The following is a 21,077-nucleotide window of genomic DNA, read 5'->3' as shown; positions in this document are numbered from 1 at the left end:
AGAGAGAGCTTTGTTTTTGGGTCTAAGGTTTTAAACTAAAATTTTGTCCAACCTCCAGGATGAGTTCTGGCCAATTAGACACTGGCTGAATTTAGGAGGTGACGTTCTTTTCAGTTCTGATCGTAAATCATGCTTATCTGTGCTCTCCTTACTAACAGAGAGAACAGGGGCCACAGTTTAGACATGATTTCTAATTAAAAGAAGATCAAAACATATTACACCGATATCATTCAAGCCATCTTGCTAGTTGTGTTCGTAAGATAGCATTGATATGAGACAGTACACACTTTCATTCATTCACTCCTTCTAATAGTTAATATAATAACTATTACCTGAATTAAATGGGATCAAAACATATTATCTTATTAAAATATGCATATAAGTGGTGGAAACAACCCAGGATTAGGTAGTTGCATGATTGTTTGATCATGAGTCCATTGAAAATTGTTCTTGAATGATTTTATGTATAGTTATTGATAAGAATCAGTTCTCTGGTGAAGAGACAGAACTCTGTTTGTTCAGAGGTCTTAAGGAGGAGGTGTTCAGGAATGTTGTCGGGGGTTTCAGTAACATCTGCTGGTGTCGATTCTTCTTTTAAAGGGTCTTTTGCAGACTCTCTGGCACCGGGATGGGTGACTTATGGCTCTGGTCTTGGTGATTTGACTCTGGAATGTGCGGACACTGTCTTTATCTTAACCAGTCCGTAGTAGGCCACAAAGCTAGCCATTGACCAGTTATGTGTTAGTGCCGGGGGCTCCTTCAATTAGTCAGACCGGTGATGATCATGAGACGTTCTGAACAAATCTTCCCCCCTCAGTCATCGAGAAGTAGAGAATTTGAATTAATATTCAAAAAGAAGATTAGTTGGTGGTTGCTTTCTACCCATTGTCGCTACATATCCCCCCTTCGTTCGACGATGTGTTGAGTAGAAGACATCGGTGAACGCTGGAGAAATGGGTAGAGGAAGCAAACACACACAGCAAACAACAAGACAACACCTCCATGACTGGTCACTTTACTGGTGCAGGACATTAGATTACCTAGGCATAAACAGGTTCACTCTCTCAATGTAGTTAATCACGTTGAATAAAGTTTAGTTCAATCTTAGGACCGTTATCCTAGTTCGTTTTGGGACGGTGATTAATCAATTTTGTGATTAAATTTGATTTGTTTGTTTTATTCTCTTCTAAATTGTTCTAGGTTTGGACCAATTTACCTTTCAATTTGTGATACGAATGATGCAGGGAGTTCTCTGGCTCACATTCGTTTTAAGGTGACTTACAACTATTAGGCGTGGTGTGTCAATCCTATTATTGCGACCTTGACCCTTATAGGGTGGACAGGCATTTTACCTAATAAAAGAAGAAGGAAAGGAAGGAAGAGGTACAACAAAACAAAGCAGTTGAGTGTTCCTGGTATGACTTATAACTACTGTTGCGCAGCTAAGGTGTCAGGTATCACGATGTAATGAGAGGTGTTCTCAGGTGTACTTGTTGGATGGGTAGTTACCATGTTTCCTATGGTAAGTGTAGCTACGTTGTTAAGCTAGTTTCTGAAGTTAGTTTCTACCTGTGGGAGAAAACATGTTTGTTGCGTGTTTTGCACGGTAGAGGTGGTTAACTTCTATATGTTAGTGAGTATGTTAGGGGTGTTGTGTAGTGTATGCATGTATGCATGCATGTATGTATGTATGTATGTATGTATGGTCAGATCTGTTTCAGTCTGTTTTGCTCCCCCCTTTGCTTGATGGCTTAGCTTTGATGAGCTTGTTGCCTCTTTGCCTTGGAGAAAGGATCTTCTGTGATCTGCTGGGGGTCAAACCAGTAAGGCAGGAAGTTCTCTGGCAGACATGGGGGAGGTAGTTTGGCATGGATGCGTGAAGCTGTAGTGTGAAACTTGGTCTCTGTTGTTGCATTCCTCCGATGATGCCTTCTGGTTGTGACAGCCTTTCTGATCTTCTGTGCTTACTGTTGTTGCTGTAGCACACACATGGTTCTTGAGTTGGAGCTCGTTTGGTGGTTTCTTTATGAGTGATGGGTAACCAGGATGGTGTTTTCTGGTACCTCTGGGTGTTTGTCAGTGGTTGACTGTGAGAGACCACTTTGTTCTGTGTTGTTGTAGAACAAGTGGTTGTCATCTTCATTATGAAGGTGTATCAGATGAGTCGTGGGTCTTCCGTTCCATCGCTAGTCATAGCAAATTTGACTCATCTTGTTGGTCATCCGTGTTCAGCCTGCTTCCTAGGAACACTTCCAGTTGCCTCATTAGTGGCTCCATGTCTTTTGAGGGTAAACTGTCTTGTTATTGGGCATACTCAGTGCTGTGCTTAACTGAGTGGTGCCGAGGTGGGTTTCCTGAGAAGCGTGGCTGGTTCCATGTCTTTTCCATGCGGTTGGTGTGGTAGCTGTCATCGGCATGGGAGTCACGTTCTCTGTGCTTCTTACGAAGAACTGTGGTGTTGTCATGCCACTGGTTGTCTTCCAGTGCAAGGCTTGTGTCTTGGCTGAAGGAGTTTGAAATTGTGGATGTTTTCAAACCTTTCTTTGAGGACATCTTCTGTTTGATGTGGGCCTTGTGTGTCAGGTCACGCAGCTGTTGAATTGTCATTGTGTCTGCGCAGGCCTCGAGACCAAGATAATAACTCAATCCGGGGTGCAGATTTCTCAGGAAGAGGTTTTTGAAATTCACATCCTCTTCATGTTCAGGTGAGTTACGTGCACCAAAGAAGGCTTGTCGAAAACGGTGGTAGTAGGCTTGAGGAGTCTCTTGCCGACCTTGTTTGGTTTCCAAGGCGATTAACACACCATGTTCCGACTCTGGGCCTGTGAATTCTTTAATCAGTGTCTCACATAGCAGCTGGTAGTTTGACTTGACGTGAGCAGGTTGTCGGTCTAGAAAGCTTCGTACCTTTGGAGTGGATGTCGATCTGAGGAGGTAGAACCTGTCTCTGTCAGTCACATGTGGTCTCACTTCTAGGTGGAAGTTGATATCTCGGATGTGGGCCTGGATGTCTGGGCCCTCCGTGGAGTTCAGGTTGAACTGAGTGATATTCTTAACCAGCTGGTTGAGATCTTTACAGGTCATCCCCTGTGCAGCTTTGGAGTCTGCCTGAATGAGCTCTCTTTGTTTGTTGGCAGTGAACAGTTCTGTGGTGAAGGCTGGTGATGTTTTGGGTTGCGGCCATTCACCTTTTTCACTGTATGCCAGTTCTTGGGTGGAGGACTCTGTTCTGCTCAGCAGTGGTGATGCTGAGGGAGGTCTCTCCCTTCTTGGCTCTGGTTTCTCTTGGAAAATGTGCTGGAGTTCATCTCTGACCGCGTAGAGCTCGCCGTTGACGTCATCTCGCTGTTGGGTCAGATGGTCGATTTCAACACTGCACCTTTCCAGGTGGTCTTTCAGAGCAATGATCTTAGAGTTCTTGACTTTAATGTCAGCTTTAGCTTTCTCTAGCTGGTGTTCAGCAGACTGGAGTTGGTTTACCAGGTGCTTCTGGACAGTCTTTAATTCTTGTTTGTCACGTTCAGTGACTGCAAGGGCTTCTTGGAGCTTGTAAACTTGCTTCTTTGTTTCTTGCTTCACTTTGTCGGGCACTTCGAGTTCGACTTGAGCTTTCACTTTGAGCTGGTCAGTGCAGAGTTGGGTGTGCATCAGCTCTCTCAGGAACTCAGTGGTCTGAAGCTTGAAGTCGTCCTGGACTTTCACTTCCAGCTTGTCTATGCGGCTCTGGGCACGTGTCAGCTCCTCCTGAAGGTGGGTGATGTGCTTGTCGCTTAGTGTCAGCTGGGCTGTGAAGGCATTGCTTAGGGAGCAGATAATCTTGGTTAGTTCCGCGTGGTTGTGGTTCTGATTCTGGCTTGAATCATGTGTCAGGAATCTTCTCAGCGTTATGATTATTATTAAAAATAATAACAGTTCAAATGTCTTTGGTGTGAGGCAGTCTGCAATGCCTCTGAGCCAGGCGTCCACGTCAGTGGGGTTTGTTGTCCACGACATGTTGGCACGCTGGGGTGAAGAGACTGACACAGATCTGTGTGGGGTGTAAGCCTGTATGTGGTTGAACAGCTAAGTGTCGTCTAAGTGACGGTACAACAATAGTGAAGTGTTGTAATGTCTAAGTGTTGGTCTCAGTGTAGACAGGTAGGCTAGTGATGTGGACACTTCGTCACTCAACTAAGTGAGGGAAAGAGAGAGAGGTTAAAACCAATTTCAATAAAACAAGAAAGAAAATTCTTAAGTAGGAGAAATATTATTTTTCTCGTAAATGCTTCCTATCACAGAGAATCTATTTTCAGAAAGGTAAACAATATTATTGTTTATGTTTACAAGGAAAAATAATACAATAATAATGCTGATACCTTTTTCCGAGTTTTACAGGATTGACACCACACACTGTCAGTTGGACCGCTTACAGCTGGGATGCTATGAAGGCGACGGTTGCTCAACACTTGTCTCTGTTAAATGATCTTGGATAAGATGTTAAATTGTAAATTGTGTTTACAAAGACAGAGAGAGTATGGAGAACAAGAGAGGGTTTGATTACAAATCAAATACCTAATAATTGTTTTCTTTAGAAAAATTATCTTTCTCTTTCTTTAGACTCGATTGATGGTTCTTCAAGGTTTGTTTCCTACAAATGTGAAGGATGGGAAATCAGGACAGAACAGGAAGGATGTAAGAAGGAAAGGAGGGAAGGAGATTGGATCCACAAATGGCTCTGGAGCCTTTGTCGAACTACAAGTATAGAATTGATAGTTGCCAACCAACTAAACATTCAAAAATAAAACTTTGTAAAGAGAGGGTTATCTCTGATTTATTTGAAACTTGTAGTGAGATACCAATGTCTCCTATTGAGGCTCAGGTGTGTCGCTCCACAGCGACAAAAAGAGGTAAATGGGTAAAATAGAATGGTTAAGTTTATAACCACAACTTGAGAAGGAGGTTACAACGCAATAACAATAAATGAGCAAGTAGGAGTCTAACAATATTTGAAATAGGGAAATGTGGGTTGAATAAGTTTACTTAACTTTCAAAGTTCAAAACGTATTCACCTTAAGTGATTAAATCTAAAAGAGTAATTTAGAAATTATGAAAATTATGAAATTAGATTTATTAAAAATAAATCTAGAAATCATTAGAAATTACCTGTTTAGAAAAATAGATTTTCAATTTTAATTTCCTTTTTTAAATCAAATTAGAATTTGACAATTAATAATCATAAACCAGTATTTTCTTTTTCAAGTAAAATGCAGGTAAACGAAATTAATAATTGCAAACGAAATTTCCTTTTCACGGAAAATATGGGTAATTAAAATATTAGACAGGTAAAATAAGAAAGAAGAAAAGACCAACAGGTGTAAAAATCAAGGTGTTTAAATGGTTAAATCACTTTAACGTTGTTCAAACAGACACTGTATTTAACCACTGATGTTAATACAAATGACAAACGTAAATAATGCTTAAGGCTTTAGCATATAGGCCTCACTGTAAACAACTGCCTAGGTTAGGTTAGCTTAGCCAAGGGTTAGCAGCTAGCTTAGCCACCAAAGGGTTTGTTTACACTGTGGTCAGGGCTTTGCTGTGGCTCTGATCATGCGAGGGTCAGAGTTCCCCCGGAAGCGTTGGTTAAGACTTCCGTGTCACGATTGTAACTATGGCGACAAAACAACGCTAGTGGGCAAACATGTGAATTGCAGTTTGTAAACAGTAATGCATGTTACATGAAATGTCGGCACATTTCAACAATGTTCAAAGAATATACACGTCGATCATATTACGTGAAATGTCGGCGCATTTCAAAAATACAAATAAAGGACACCACTCGTAGTTTTTACGACGTGGGGCTTCACTCAGTTGTTTAAGAGTGAGATTAACTTTAAAGGGCAGCTTTGCGCTGTAATAGATGGAACAATAGCGATCTCGGCGGATCGTCTCTGTGCAATGTTATCTGAGCACACAAAAACAACAGGGTTCCTAACTGTTGGTTAAGTTTCAACGTCAAGCTTTACTTGAACACAACTTTAAATAATTCCTATTCAACTACACTCGGACATACGCAGTGTTTACACGAGAATTAATTGAACTGACACAGATATGCTTATAGTTTATCACGGGGATTGCCGTGGGACACGCACGGGCACCTGAGAAATAAAGACTAATCTGTGAGGAGAATATTCGTCCTTGCAGTGGAACACGCACTGAGTGACAATCAGATAAATAAGGACTAAGTTAACGTTAGACGAGGAACACGCTCATCCGTCCTTTACATGGTTATTTTAATTACTGCAGTTTTAATTTCATTCAGCTCTCTGACTGATACAAACACACATAACGTTATAGCTATTTGAAAGACTCTGGAACACGCAGACGTCTTAAGCTATAAGTATTTCAGAAATTGGGGAACACGCCCAATCCTTACCTTATCGTTGTGTGAGATCTTATATCTTGGGTTATTTTACTGCAGTTTAAAATAAAATAAAAATAGGCAGGCAGCCTAGACTAGAGTAACAGCTCTCTCTGTGTATTCACATTCATTCAAACAGGGCGCCCGGCGCTCGCTGCATACGTCATACACACAGACTCGGAGGTTCGGATCTCTCCTCCGCATACTATGAAAATATAATTACTTCGTATATGCTTACAATTTAGGTTAAACTTCCCGCATTCGTCTCCACCAATATAATGTAGCGTTTATACGCCCACGTATAAATATTATTAATTATTCTTCATAACGGAATATGACCAATAATTAATATTTTAATTATTTTTAATTATTTTCAGAATTTACTGTAGCAGAATCAATAGTATGATCATTTTATCAGTTCATCCAATGAACAGAAAGCATAAACAAGTATTAACTCTAGGAAATATAATATCTTCCTGGTCAAGAAAGAATTAATCCCCAGCTAACAATAAATTACGAAGTAAATTAAGGGTAACAGCATAGGTAACTTAAATCGAAGTTCAAGACAATAAATCTGATAAGCACATACACAAGTAATCTCTTTTCAAATACAAACAATACTTTATTGATTATATATAACACATAAGCTAATATCTAACACAAACACACACACACACATTCATACGTGTTGCAGAAAGGGATAGAGTGAGGAAAGAGTGGGTTTAAGAGTGAAAGGATGAAATCTCACGATTCCATATGCACTTAGACATGACCTGAACGAACCATCAATCATTAATTTAACCCTTCTATCGTTTTAGGCAGGTTATTAAAGTTATATAAATACACCAGTTAAGATTTTAAAAGTCTGGAGGTAGTCTACTTGCGTATTTGCTTTTGGGGATTCCCTTTTTGTTGCGTGAAAGGGGTTTTCCCGGTCCATTCGGTCTCCTCGTGCCTGATGTCTGGATCACATGGTCAGTCACGTGGTGTGCTGGCGGAATGAAAGTCTTTGTTTGAAGCTGGCTTTGCAGAAGAAACGTGGCTCGAAATCTTGTCGCAAAACTTAACTTAGAACCGACACTCACAACGGAAAAGAAATGAAACTAAGAAAAGAAAGGAAATTGAGAGTAGATGATGATGGCTTGAATGTAGCTATTTAACCCATGTTCTTCAGATCTTGATTTGGGTTATTTCGTTTGCGCGTTTACATGGTTCCTATAGAGAGAGAGAGAGCACCGAGAGCAGCGAGAGAGAGCAGCGAGAGAGAGCCGCGAGAGAGAGCCGCGAGAGAGAGAGCGAGAGAGAGAGAGCTTTGTTTTTGGGTCTAAGGTTTTAAACTAAAATTTTGTCCAACCTCCAGGATGAGTTCTGGCCAATTAGACACTGGCTGAATTTAGGAGGTGACGTTCTTTTCAGTTCTGATCGTAAATCATGCTTATCTGTGCTCTCCTTACTAACAGAGAGAACAGGGGCCACAGTTTAGACATGATTTCTAATTAAAAGAAGATCAAAACATATTACACCGATATCATTCAAGCCATCTTGCTAGTTGTGTTCGTAAGATAGCATTGATATGAGACAGTACACACTTTCATTCATTCACTCCTTCTAATAGTTAATATAATAACTATTACCTGAATTAAATGGGATCAAAACATATTATCTTATTAAAATATGCATATAAGTGGTGGAAACAACCCAGGATTAGGTAGTTGCATGATTGTTTGATCATGAGTCCATTGAAAATTGTTCTTGAATGATTTTATGTATAGTTATTGATAAGAATCAGTTCTCTGGTGAAGAGACAGAACTCTGTTTGTTCAGAGGTCTTAAGGAGGAGGTGTTCAGGAATGTTGTCGGGGGTTTCAGTAACATCTGCTGGTGTCGATTCTTCTTTTAAAGGGTCTTTTGCAGACTCTCTGGCACCGGGATGGGTGACTTATGGCTCTGGTCTTGGTGATTTGACTCTGGAATGTGCGGACACTGTCTTTATCTTAACCAGTCCGTAGTAGGCCACAAAGCTAGCCATTGACCAGTTATGTGTTAGTGCCGGGGGCTCCTTCAATTAGTCAGACCGGTGATGATCATGAGACGTTCTGAACAAATCTTCCCCCCTCAGTCATCGAGAAGTAGAGAATTTGAATTAATATTCAAAAAGAAGATTAGTTGGTGGTTGCTTTCTACCCATTGTCGCTACATCAGGGAGAAAATTATAACTATGCAACCGTCTACTACAGTATCACATCAGGCAGTGCATTGTAGTCTCCCTGAGGAAAAATTTGATTCATTCATTGCTATAGGAGAGGAAGAATTTACTAAACTCGTTAAATCATCTAAATCGACAACATGTATGTTAGACCCGATACCGACTAAGCTACTGAAAGAGATGCTTCCAGAGGTCATAGATCCTCTTCTTAATATCATTAATTCATCTTTGTCTCTAGGATACTTTGAGCTGGCTATGATTAAACCGCTTGTTAAAAAAACGCAACTTGATCCTACAGAATTAGTCAATAGGCTAGTTGCACGTGGCCGCCATTTTGGATTTCGGATCAGCGAGTGTGCGGTTAGACACTTCCGGTTTCGCATTACGCCCGTTGCAGGGAGCCGGAGAAAGCCGAAATGTATCTTTTATAGTTGTTTATAGAATCAATTATCACTTAAAATACTACTAATATCCATATTACTATCACACGAGCCAAAGGCAATTAAATGCACAGGTGCATAGTAAGATTAATGAATGAAATACAACTGTTCACGAAGAGAATATTGTATTTGACTCATGCTGCATAGCAACACCATAGCAACCACCCAGAACACCCTAGCAACCGCCTAGCAACGCCCTAGCAACCACCCAGAATACCCTAGCAACCGCCTAGCAACACCATAGAAACCACCCAGAACACCCTAGCAACCACCCAGAATATCAACTGCCTAGCATCACCATAGCAACCACCCAGAACACCCTAGCAACACCATAGACACCACCCAGAACACCCTAGCAACTGCCTAGCAATGCCTTAGCAACCACCTAGAATACCCTAGCAACTGCCTAGCAATGCCCTAGCAACCACCCAGAATACCCTAGCAACCACCTATCAATTCCATAGCAACCACCCAGAACACCCTAGCAATGCCCTAGCAACCACCTAGCAAAGCCCTAGCAACCACACAGAACACCCTAGCAACACCATAGCAACCACCCAGAATACCCTAGCAACTGCCTAGCAACCACCCAGAATACCCTAGAAACCACCTAGCAACCACCCAGAACACCCTAGCAATGCCTTAGCAACCACTTAGCAACACCCTAGCAACCACCAAGAATACCCTAGCAACGCCCTAGCAATCACCCAGAATACCCTAGCAACCGCCTAGCAACACCATAGCAACCACCCAGAACACCCTAGCAATGCCCTAGCAACCACCTAGCAACCACACAGAACACCCTAGCAACCACCTGAACAACATGAATAAGCCATATCTCAGCACCAGAACATCGTACAGACGTGTGTTGGCTCATATGCAATCATGTACCAGTACCACACTCTAGCAACCGAGTGGCGAGTTTTGCCACTGCAAGCACCACTTCACATTTTCTTCAGGAAATGTACATTCTAGTTTTTATTATTATTTTATGCAGCACTGCGTGTAGCCTATGCCTACAAGGCACAACAAACCTGTTCATTATATATTGTTGGAAACATTTGTGTGTGTGTGTGTGTTCTGTGAATTTTAAAATGCAAATTTTAACCAGAAAATCAAAAATTTATGCCCAAAATCGTGCAGCCCTATAGTTTCTCTTGATATCAGTTTTTTTTTGTGTGTTTTTTTTTTACAGTCCTGCTGACTTCAACATTCACATGAGTCTCTGTACATGAACATGGTAAAGTGAAAATCAAACACCTTGGAAATGAAAGGTACAATGCTTTTAGGAATGGCACAAAGGTCTCTATCTTTGGATCATTGTTTTCAATAATGTGCTTTTTTGTCATGTGTTGTGTATCTTTGGATTATGTTGTGTTGTAAATAAATCCAAAACAATCAAACAGTCATTCTTTTTTTAATCTCCTCATTCTTTGTGCAAGGTTGCTCAGAATGACAGGGCCTGATAGCTCCTAAAATAGGGCCGTTAGGGGAGTGTCTTTGTCTTTCTCAGGTGTGAAATGCCATCAATATTCAGGAAGTGTTTAGTGTTTACGCCCCTCGCATAAAAGCTTTCTTACACAAAACACGTCTTACAAATTTTAAATCAATATATTGTCTTCTTTGAATGAGCAGTCAGGGTGATTTTCACATAGTTTTGGAGCAAATATTCTAGGCTACGTGATACAATTTTCAAAAGTCTTGTGAAGAAATAATCAGTATGGGTTTCATGGCCTTATTTCAGTGACAATTTTTTTTTTTTGTATTTTCACAAACCACACATAAAACGTCATTATCTCAAAACTACAAACTTTTACATGCATGCTGCTGATATATTATTGTAGCAGAGTTTGTGCTGAATACAGTGTAATCAGACTTTAGCCATGAAAATATCACAAGTAACAGAAATAAGTAGGGATGCACCGAATATTAGGCCACCGAAACTTTCGGCCGAAAATGGCCCAAAAGTGCATTTTCGGTTTTCGGCCGAAAGACTTTTATCACCGAAACAATACGGCCAAAATGTTGTGATGACGAAAACAGCAGATACCGCGACCTGCACGTGCTTGTCTGAAGCAACAAATCTGCGGTGTGGACGTATTTCAATATATCTGAGAGTGACCCACGGACAGCGATTTTCAAAACACAGGCATCCCAAGTCTCCCGGAAGTTCCGGAAGATAGCGGCTCCCTGATGCCCGCAAATTAGTTTAAATCTCCCGGAATCGCGAGCGAGCATACGTAGTGCGCGCGCTGCAGAGAGAGGGAGCGAGAGACCTTGCGTGTGTTTGCAGAGCAGCTGTCATTTCTCAGAGGTGTGTGTGTTTACCTGAGCTGTTTATGGTTTTTGCAACTCACGTCCATGAGCATATAGCTGCAGATATTATTATGGGCTATGGCAGTATTGACCTAAATGCAGTTTGTTTTTATGAGAGAACATTTCATTTTTAAACCTTTCTGCAGGCCAGTAGGCTTTTACATTATTATTTAATGTACACATGAGTGGGGTCAAGTTAAACATTTAATTTTATACTTTGCAATGTGCTAAATAAATATTTGCATACAAATTTAATTGATTTATTGTTTGAAACTTTAATATTAATTTATGCAATTGCAATGCCTTGATTTTAGTAGTTATAGTCAAGTTATAGTTATATAGTCATAGCCATAAATGCAATGGTACTAATAATTGGCATAATTTATTTCGGTGTTTCGGTTTTTGGCCTTGGTTTCCTCTTTTTCGGTTTTCGGTTTCGGCCAAGAATTTTCATTTCGGTGCATCCCTAGAAATAAGCACAAATGTCAGAGCATGACAGAACACCTCCAGGGCCCAGAAAACACCTCAGACCCCAGAGAGTTAATAGATATCAAACAATCAACAAAGTGTCCTGTGCTCACCACACACCGGCTATAGGTGGAGAGGAGAGATTTGGCTATAGGGTGATGTGTGGATAACTTACACAGAAGAGACTTTGTTGCTCAGCACATGAAAATAAACTACTTACTGTGATCTCAGACTGAGGTGATGTGGTTTCTCCACTGCATGGATCTTCATGTGTCGCCTCAGCTGAGTTTTAATAGAGAAACTCTTTCCGCACTGATCACACGTGTGCGGCTTCTCTCTGTTGTGGATCCTCTCATGTGTTTTCAGAGATGATAACTGACTGAATCTGTTGTCACAGTGTGAACACTTGTAAGGTTTCTCTCCAGTGTGAATTCTCTGGTGCTGTTTTAAACAGTTTGCTGTAGTAAAAGTCTTCTCACACTCAATGCACATGTACTCTCTCACACCAGTGTGAGTTTTCTCATGTGTGTGTAAATATTGCAGCAGTGAAAAACTCTTTCCACACACAGAACATGAATGCGGCTTCGTATGAACTGTCAGGTGTTTCTTCAGCTCTGATGCACTAAGAAATTTTTTGCCGCATTGATCACATGTGAACGGCTTCTCTCCGGTGTGGATCCTCATGTGAATCTTAAGATAACTTTTGCATGAGAATCTCTTTTCACACTTATCACACATGAATGGCTTCTCTCCCGTGTGGATCCTCATGTGAACATCAAGTTTATTTTTGTTAGTGAAACACTTCCCACACTGATCACACGTGTACGGCTTCTCTCCAGTGTGGATCCTCTCATGTGTTTTCAGATTTGATAAGTCACTGAATCTCTTGTCACAGTGTGAACACTTGTAAGGTTTTTCTCCAGTGTGAATTCTCTGGTGCAGTTTTAAACCGTCTGCTGTAGTGAAAGTCTTCTCACACTCAAAGCACATGTACTCTTTCACACCAGTGTGTATTTTCTCATGTGTGTGTAAATGTTGCAGCTGTGAAAAACTCTTTCCACACACAGAACATGAATGTGGCTTCTCCTTCGTATGAACTGTCAGGTGTTTCTTCAGGTCTGATGTACTAAGAAATGTTTTGCCGCATTGATCACATGAGAACGGCTTCTCTCCGGTATGGATCCTCATGTGAACATTAAGATTTTGTTTGTTTGTGAAACTCTTCCCACATTGATCACATGAGAACGGCTTCTCTCCAGTGTGGATCCTCATGTGACCATTAAGACTTTGTTTGTATGTGAAACTCTTCCCACACTGAGTGCAGGTGAAAGATTTCTTGGCTCTTTTCTTAAAAAAAAATGTTTTAGTCTTTGAGCAACTCAAAGGTTTTCCTTCAGGATTGACATGATGTTCCTCCTCCACTTCACTCAGTTCTTCACTCTCCTCCTTCACTTCCATCAGGTCTGAAATCAAAGAGAAAATGATTAATTTCATTTTCAGTACATCAAAATAATTCAAAGAGAAATATAAAGTGAAAAGACATTAAAGTGAGCCCTGATGTAATAGTAGAAAGTACTACTGCTATAAAATATTATAATTTGATGTCTATTTATAAATTGATTATATGCCCATGAAACTTTCCAAAAATGAGGAAAATTTATCTTCCAATTATTATTTTTAAAACATTATAGGCACGAATCCCATGTTTCTTTAGCAAGAACTAGTACATATAGTTGATCAATGACACAATTATCTAACATGATATTAACATTAATATCATTGGAGTCTGATCTGACTGATCGCCGATCGATTGCTCCTGTCTGCCTCGCTGCCTGCTGTGAGTGTGTTTGTTTGCTTTGGTGCTGTAAGCTCCGTCTTAGCCTTGTATTTCTTTGTTTTGAACCATCATTTACTACCATTTCTAGTTGTTTATACTACTACATTCTACCCAACATCTCAGATTAAACTGACATCGCTAGCTTCTGTTATTAGTACTACTAGCACAAAACGCTAGTAATTCGTTAGCCTGTTAACGCGCCACCCGTGCGCTCAGCTATTTTTATTTATTTATTTTTCTCTCGCGCGTCCGCGCCTTTGAGTTCATAAAAGCTCAGGTGAGTAAGAATCAGTCAACAAACACGGTGAGTAATGTCTTGTCCTGTTATTGTCACCTGCACTTCATGTCACATGTTTAGCATAGCCTTCTCTGTCGACAATATAGGTTCTCTTACGAGAGGTCTCTCGTATTGCGTAAGGTTAGCTTACGCATCGGGAAAGTCTTCTTTCTTCGAGATCTGAAGCCAAAAAATTATCCTTAATTTTGTATACATTGTCAACGCAGTGCAGCAGCCGACAGACCTTGACAGGCTGTATAAGCGTGCTCATTGGCTGCTCGGCGGCAACTGCTTAAGCCTATCGGTGAGCGCTCTGAACGCGGCAACCAATGAGGGCGCTTCGCGCCCTCCACACCCTTCTAACCGTCAGAATGGGTGTGGCCAGCGTGTATATATTCAGCGCTCATAGGCTAAAATTCTGATTTTCTTGTCTTCAGCGACGCTCTTCGCATCAATCGCATCGCAATAAGAAGCGCCGCTCGCAGCGACCACCGGAGACTGTTGTGACTGAGGAGCTCGCCGGAACCTCTCCCTCCCGGCCGCTCAACCGCCGGCTCTCGCCCGCGCCGCCGCCGCGTCAGGAGATGAGGCGAATGTGATAGATACCCGTACTCTCCCTCTGTTTGAGCCGTGCAACTACGCCGCTCACAAGGGATGGCAGAAGCGGACGGTCTCGGAGCGAGTTTCCTCTCCCTCTGTTCGAGCCGCGCAAACTGAGCCGCTCACGAGGGATGGCAGGAGCGGACGGTCTCGGAGCGAGTTTCCTCTCCCTCTGTTCAAGCCGCGCAAACTGCGCCGCTCACAAGGGATGGCAGGAGCGGACGGTCTTGGAGCTCTCTTTACGTTACAAGAAAGCTACTCCGTCCTCGCGTGTCACTAACCGGTGAAAGGGGAACAGAGTGTTTCGTCCCGCCGTGGCCTGGACTATAACCTCCATTTCTCACACATTTCTCAGTCCCCTCTTAAGTTCAGGCGACTGGAATTGTTACTATTGCAGTATACGAGCCTGTTATAAATACACGCTCGCCTGCAAGCAAACGCCGTCACAAGACATGATGACGCTAACCGAGTACAAATGTATTCTCCCCTGTGGCTCAGTGGCGGAATCCTAGACTGTCAAGCTAGAGACCGGGGTTCGGTCCCCGCTCTCGCGGCAGTTAAAGTTTATGCTGTTCGCTTCTCCGAGCTCGCGGCCAGTTTTTCTTACATACAGAAAACAAGCCCGCTCTCTCCCTCGTTGGGCCGCGCAGATTGCGCCGTTCAAGGGATGACAAAGCGGACGGTCACGAGCAGCGTTCAGCGTGCTCGCCTCACTCACCGGCGAAAAGAGAAGAGAGTGTGTTAGTCTCGCTACGGCCGGACAACCGCCAATCCTCACACATTTCTCAGTCCCCTCTTAAGTTCAGGCGACTGGAAATATTACTATTGCAGTAAACGAGCCTGTTTTAAACACACGCACGCCTGCAAACAAACGCCGACGCGACACATGAGGTCGCTTTTTATATGCTCGCGCTAACTGAAAGCTTATGTGTTTTCTCCTGTGGCTCAGTGGCAGAATCATACGCTTTCATGCGAGAGATCCGCGTTCGATCCCAGCTCTCGGGGAAGATAAAAATATATGCTGCTTGCTTCTCCGAGCTCACGGCCAGTCTTTCTTACTTACAGAAAGCGAACCCGCCTCTCGCACCACACCTTCTCAGGGTGCTCGAGTATTTTTGAGCGTCTAAACACGAGAGAAGAAAAGACGGTTAAATCCCGCAGCCCTGCGGCTGGACCACCGTCGAAGCTTAACGCTCTGTCAGTCCCCGTTGCCACGGCTACTGCAGCTGTTTACCCCGCAGTCAACGAGCCGGTATCTACCCGCTCGCCTGCGCGCATCCGCCGTTCTCACGGCAACCCAGAAAATTTTCAAAAGAGCATAATGTCTGGTTGCACGGCTGACGCCGTATGTGTTTCTAGTACAGTGAATGTGCCCACGTTCTGTGCTCACCCCTGTACACAAGCACTATACATCCCGTGTCTCTCACAGAGCCCACTCTCATGAAGCAGGCAAAAGCCGCTTTAGTGTTAAAAGTAGGTCACGTGTCCACTTCTCCGTGCCCACACCTACTCACTGCCCGCTCTGTCACACGGCCTCGCACGACCGGTCATGTTTTAAATGTAAGTCCTGTGCCCGCCCTCGAGCGCTCACACATACTAACTAACATTTTCGCCCCGACGCCGACATCGCGCCTCACACTATATGTTCCCCGTCCAAAGCCACCGGGACACTGTGTGTAAAACGGCCAGCTATCACTACGTGCGATCCGCCGTATCTAACCACCAAGAGCGCGCGCGCCACGCCCGCCCCTGAATGTAAGTCCTGTGCCCGCCCTCGAGCGCTCACACATACTAACGAACATTTTCGCCCCCGACGCCGCCATCGCGCCTCACACTTTATGTTCCCCGTCTAAGCCACCGGGACACTGTGTGTAAAACGGCCAGCTATCGCTGCGTGCGATCCGCCGTATCTAAGCACCAAGAGCGCGCGCGCCGCGCCGGCCCCTCCGTTTCGAGCTCTCGAGCCCGCGATGCGCGGCGATCGGAGCCCGGAGGCCATTCTGCCCCTGGCTGCACACGCAAAAGCGTGGGAAGCTATTCCAGGCGCATCAGAACAGGTGCTAAGCACAGTAAAACAGGGCTATACTCTGCAGTTCGCTCGCCGCCCTCCGCGCTTTCAAGCGCGTATCGAGACCAGAGTGAATGGGGAAGTAGCACATCTACTTCGAGCAGAAATGGCTACACTTCTGTGCAAAAGGGCTATAGAACCGGTTTCCCCTTCCATGAGCGAGTCGGGCTTTTACAGCCGTTATTTCCTCGTTCCCAAGAAGGACGGAGCTCTCAATTTTGGATCTGAGACGTTTGAACAAGGCTCTTATGAGAAGACCGTTCAAAATGCTCACAACCAGACAAATTCTCGCGCAAATTCGCCCGAGGGACTGGTTTATATCTCTCGATCTAAAAGACGCGTGCTTTTCAGATCCTGATAATACCCCGTCACAGGCCATTCTTGAGATTCGCCTTCGACGGTCAGGTATATCAGTACACGGCCCGCCTGTCGACACAGCGCGCGCGCTGGATTCGACGCCTGGCCGCGTCCCTCCGGCCGGGCAGCACCGTACCTCTCAAAACATTTCAGAGGTTACTGGGTTGTATGGCCTCAGCCGCAGCAGTGCTTCGGCTGGGTCTTTTACGAATGCGCCCGCTACAACGCTGGCTGAATGCCCGAGTGCCTCACAGAGCATGAGCTTCCGGCGGTATCCGCATCAGAGTGACTCAGAGCTGCGTTTCAGCTCTGAAGCCCTGGTTAGCGGCCGACTGGTACCAGCGGGGAGTGACAATGGGCTATCTCACACCGCAAAGTTATCCCGAAGGACGCTTCCACCTCAGGCTGGGGCGCTCTGTTCGAGGGCAAACCGTCTTTTGGCCTGTGGTCAGACCGGGAAAAATGCCTCCACATAAACTGTTTGGAGATGATAGCGGTCGAGAACGCGCTCAGGCGCTTCCTCCCATTCATATGGGATCACCATGTGCTAGTCCGCTCGGACAACACGTCCGTGGTATCCTATGTGAGCCGACAGGGCGGTGTCAGATCCAGGAATCTGTGCAGGCTGACAGAACGCCTTCTTGTGTGGGCTTACCGCTCGCTGCGCTCGCTGAGAGCCGCGCACGTGCCGGGCCACCTGAATGTCGGTCCAGACAGACTGTCCAGGGACAACATTCCCCCGGGAGAATGGTCTCTGCACCCCCAGACAGTCCAGTTTCTCTGGCGCCTATTCGGCAGAGCGGAAATCGACCTCTTTGTGTCGAAAGACAATGCTCAATGCCCGAAGTTTTATTCGAAGAGCGAGGACGCGCTGTCCCAGACATGGCCCAGCCTCCCGCTGTATGCTTTTCCTCCGATCTCCCTGTTGCCACAGGTCATTTCGAGGATCAGAGAAACGCACCACTCAGTGCTGCTTATAGCCCCGCGATGGGAAAACCAAACTTGGTACCCAGAGCTAGTGAGGCTGTCGCACTCACCCCCATGGCCGATCCCGGTGAGAAAGGATCTCCTCTCCCAAGCCGGTGGATCGATCTGGCATCCCCATCCAGAGCGCTGGTCGCTGCATGCATGGGTGATCAACGGATACCCGTTGACCTGTCAGAAGGGGTCGTGAACACGATCACACAGTCGAGAGCCCCCTCCACGAGACGGCTCTACGCGTCTAAATGGTCGGTGTTTTCTAAATGGTGCGCTACTAAAAACTTGGATCCGCGCGCATGCGGGGTCCCGCGGGTGCTCTCCTTCTTACAAGAGCTGTTGGAAAAGGGCAGATCCCCTTCCACGCTCAAAGTATATGTGGCCGCTATTGCAGCGTTCGGGCGCGCGGCCGGGCAATGGGAAGGAATGAGCTCATTATCCGCTTCCTCAGAGGAGCTAGACGGATGAATCCCCCGCGGCCCCCCTCGGTTCCCTCGTGGGATCTGTCCTTGGTCCTAGCGGCCCTAGAGGCTTTTCCCTTTGAACCGCTTGAATCCGCGGATCTAAAGTATCTGTCGCTTAAAACCGTTTTTCTGATAGCTCTGTCTTCAGTCAAACGAGTGGGTGATTTGCACGCGCTATCTGTTAGCCCTGCATGTCTTGAGTTCGGGCCGAATGACTCGAAAGTCATTCTCAGACCGAGACACGGTTACATCCCCAAAGCGATTGGAACCCCGTTTAGGGCACAAGTTATGTCCCTCTCGGCTCTGCCAGCATCCGACAGTGGGGACAGTGATAACCTCCTATGCCCTGTCCGGGCGCTGAGAGTTTACATCTTGCGCTCCGCCGCTTTCAGGCGTTCAGAGCAGCTCTTTGTTTCCTTCGGCGGACGCACCAAGGGTCTTGCCGCCTCGAAACAGAGCTTGTCCAGGTGGATAGTGGACGCGATAGCAGCAGCTTATGCCTCCAGACACCTGCAGTGCCCTCTGGGCATCAGAGCCCACTCCACTAGAGGCATGGCCTCGTCGTGGGCCTGGTCCAGCGGAATTTCTAATCACGGTATTTGTATGGCGGCGGGCTGGGCCTCCCCATCAACATTCGTGAGGTTTTATAACCTGGAAGTTCCTGCCCTACAGGCAAAAATACTGTCAGCATAAGTGACATGTATGCTCTGCCCATTTCTCGTGTGCAGACTACGTTCATATGCTGGCGCTATTCTGGTACTATACTCAGGGTGAAGTGTTTGACTCAGACCGGCTGATCCGCTCTGTTTCCTATTTCCCGTTACGCGCTGTTGTCGGTGCTGGCCCGCGCTGCTGGCCGCCCGTATTATTCTCTGTCGCGCGGGAATTTTTCCCTTCATGTGAGACCGACTATGTCTTTTTTCTCCTACCCTTATGAGTGCTTATGTACTGTATGGGCTCGCTCTGCCGGCCCTACTGTTTGTACTGTTATATGTTTATAGACCGGCCACGCCGCTCTATTTCATATGCTGCATGAAGTGCCTGTACTGCGCTGGCCCGTCTCTCCGACCGGCCACATTTCCCAGCAGAGTGTTTTCCCAGGTTTCCCTGGGATTCATGGGCTGGATGCTCGGCGCACACGGCGTTGACAAAGGGTTCCCGATGCGTAAGCTAACCTTACGCAATACGAGAGACCTCTCGTAAGAGAACGTACTCGGTTACTAATGTAACCTCGGTTCTCTCTAGAAGAGGGAACGAGTATTGCGTAACCTGCTGTGTCGCGCCACGAGCTTTTGCGCTTCAGACTGCGAAAACCAGAATTTTTGCCTATGAGCGCTGAATATATACACGCTGGCCACACCCATTCTGACGGTTAGAAGGGTGTGGAGGGCGCGAAGCCGATAGGCTTAAGCAGTTGCCGCCGAGCAGCCAATGAGCACGCTTATACAGCCTGTCAAGGTCTGTCGGCTGCTGCACTGCGTTGACAATGTATACAAAATTAAGGATAATTTTTTGGCTTCAGATCTCGAAGAAAGAAGACTTTCCCGATGCGTAAGCTAACCTTACGCAATACTCGTTCCCTCTTCTAGAGAGAACCGAGGTTACATTAGTAACCGAGTACGATTTATATGTGATAAATGTAAGGAGACAGTTAGGTTGACAGAGAAGATTTCAGAATTAGAAACACGCATCCAAACTTTAATTGAGGATAGTAAGAGTGCTAGAGCTTCAGATGTTTTGGATGCGCCTAGCGTAAACGCTTTACATGAGTCGGTTCCGGCTAAATTAGTGCCTGAGCAGCCAGGCAAATGGGTGACAGTGAGGGATCGCTCTAGTCGCGGATCTAAAAACCACTCTTCCGTTCCGATTACCATAACAAATCGATTTGCCCCGCTCAGTGAAACACCCACTGAGAATGATTGTGCCCTAGTTATTGGCGATTCTATTACACGGAACGTGAAAATAGAGACACCAGCGACCATAGTCACATGTTTGCCGGGAGCCAGAGCGCCTGACATCAAAGCAAATTTAAAAGTACTGGCTAATGCTAATCGTAAATTCTCTAAGATCATTATTCATGTCGGCACTAATGATGTTCGACTCCGCCAGTCGGAGATCACCAAAATTAATATTAAAGAGGTGTGTGAACTTGCAAGTACGATGTCAAGGACTGTAATTTGCTCTGGCCCCCTTCCTGTTCGCAGGAGTGATGAGATAGTTGGTAGATTGTGTTCACTGAATCGCTGGCTGTCTCGGTGGTGTCCGCAACATAATATAGAATTCATAGACAATTGGAAAAGTTTTTGGGGCAAACCTGACCTGTTGAAAAGAGATGGTATTCATCCCTCCTGGGATGGTGCTGCTCTTCTCTCTAGTAATATGGCTCATAGTAGGGCTGCACGATATTGGAAAAAAATTACATTGCGATATTTTTTTTGGCAACGATATATATCGCGATATTGTTTTCTGTGCTGATTCAGTGACTCGTTCATGTAAACGGCACCTAGAACCAGCAAAAGTAATGATTAATAATATGTAAAATATTACAATGAGACATTTTAATTGTTTATTAATAAACAAGTGTTTTCTGTTGACAATACTGACTCGCGATCTTCGCAGCAGTGTTCGGGAGAAATGCACTTTTCATACAGATTTTTTTTTTTAAT

The 21,077-nt window shown here is 44.7% G+C and overlaps 2 protein-coding genes across 2 annotated transcripts in view; both read right to left on the bottom strand.

The window, feature by feature from the left end:
* LOC311302781 (uncharacterized protein) overlaps positions 1-21,077 on the bottom strand; it is a 198,842-nt gene that overhangs the window by 165,511 nt on the left and 12,254 nt on the right. The gene's annotated exons all lie outside the window — the stretch shown is intronic.
* LOC311302641 (uncharacterized protein) overlaps positions 8,727-21,077 on the bottom strand; it is a 64,966-nt gene continuing 52,615 nt past the window's right edge. The window contains exon 4 of the mRNA XM_084428643.1: positions 8,727-11,828. Coding sequence (XP_084284769.1) covers positions 11,813-11,828 — 16 coding nt within the window. The 3' untranslated portion in view covers positions 8,727-11,812. The remainder of the gene's footprint in view (positions 11,829-21,077) is intronic.

Source organism: Rutilus rutilus (assembly GCF_951802725.1).
Source record: "Rutilus rutilus genome assembly, chromosome: 1".
Lineage (NCBI taxonomy): Eukaryota > Metazoa > Chordata > Actinopteri > Cypriniformes > Leuciscidae > Rutilus > Rutilus rutilus.
Note: the sequence above shows the minus strand (reverse complement) of the source record. Positions and strands in the feature narration are given on the sequence as shown.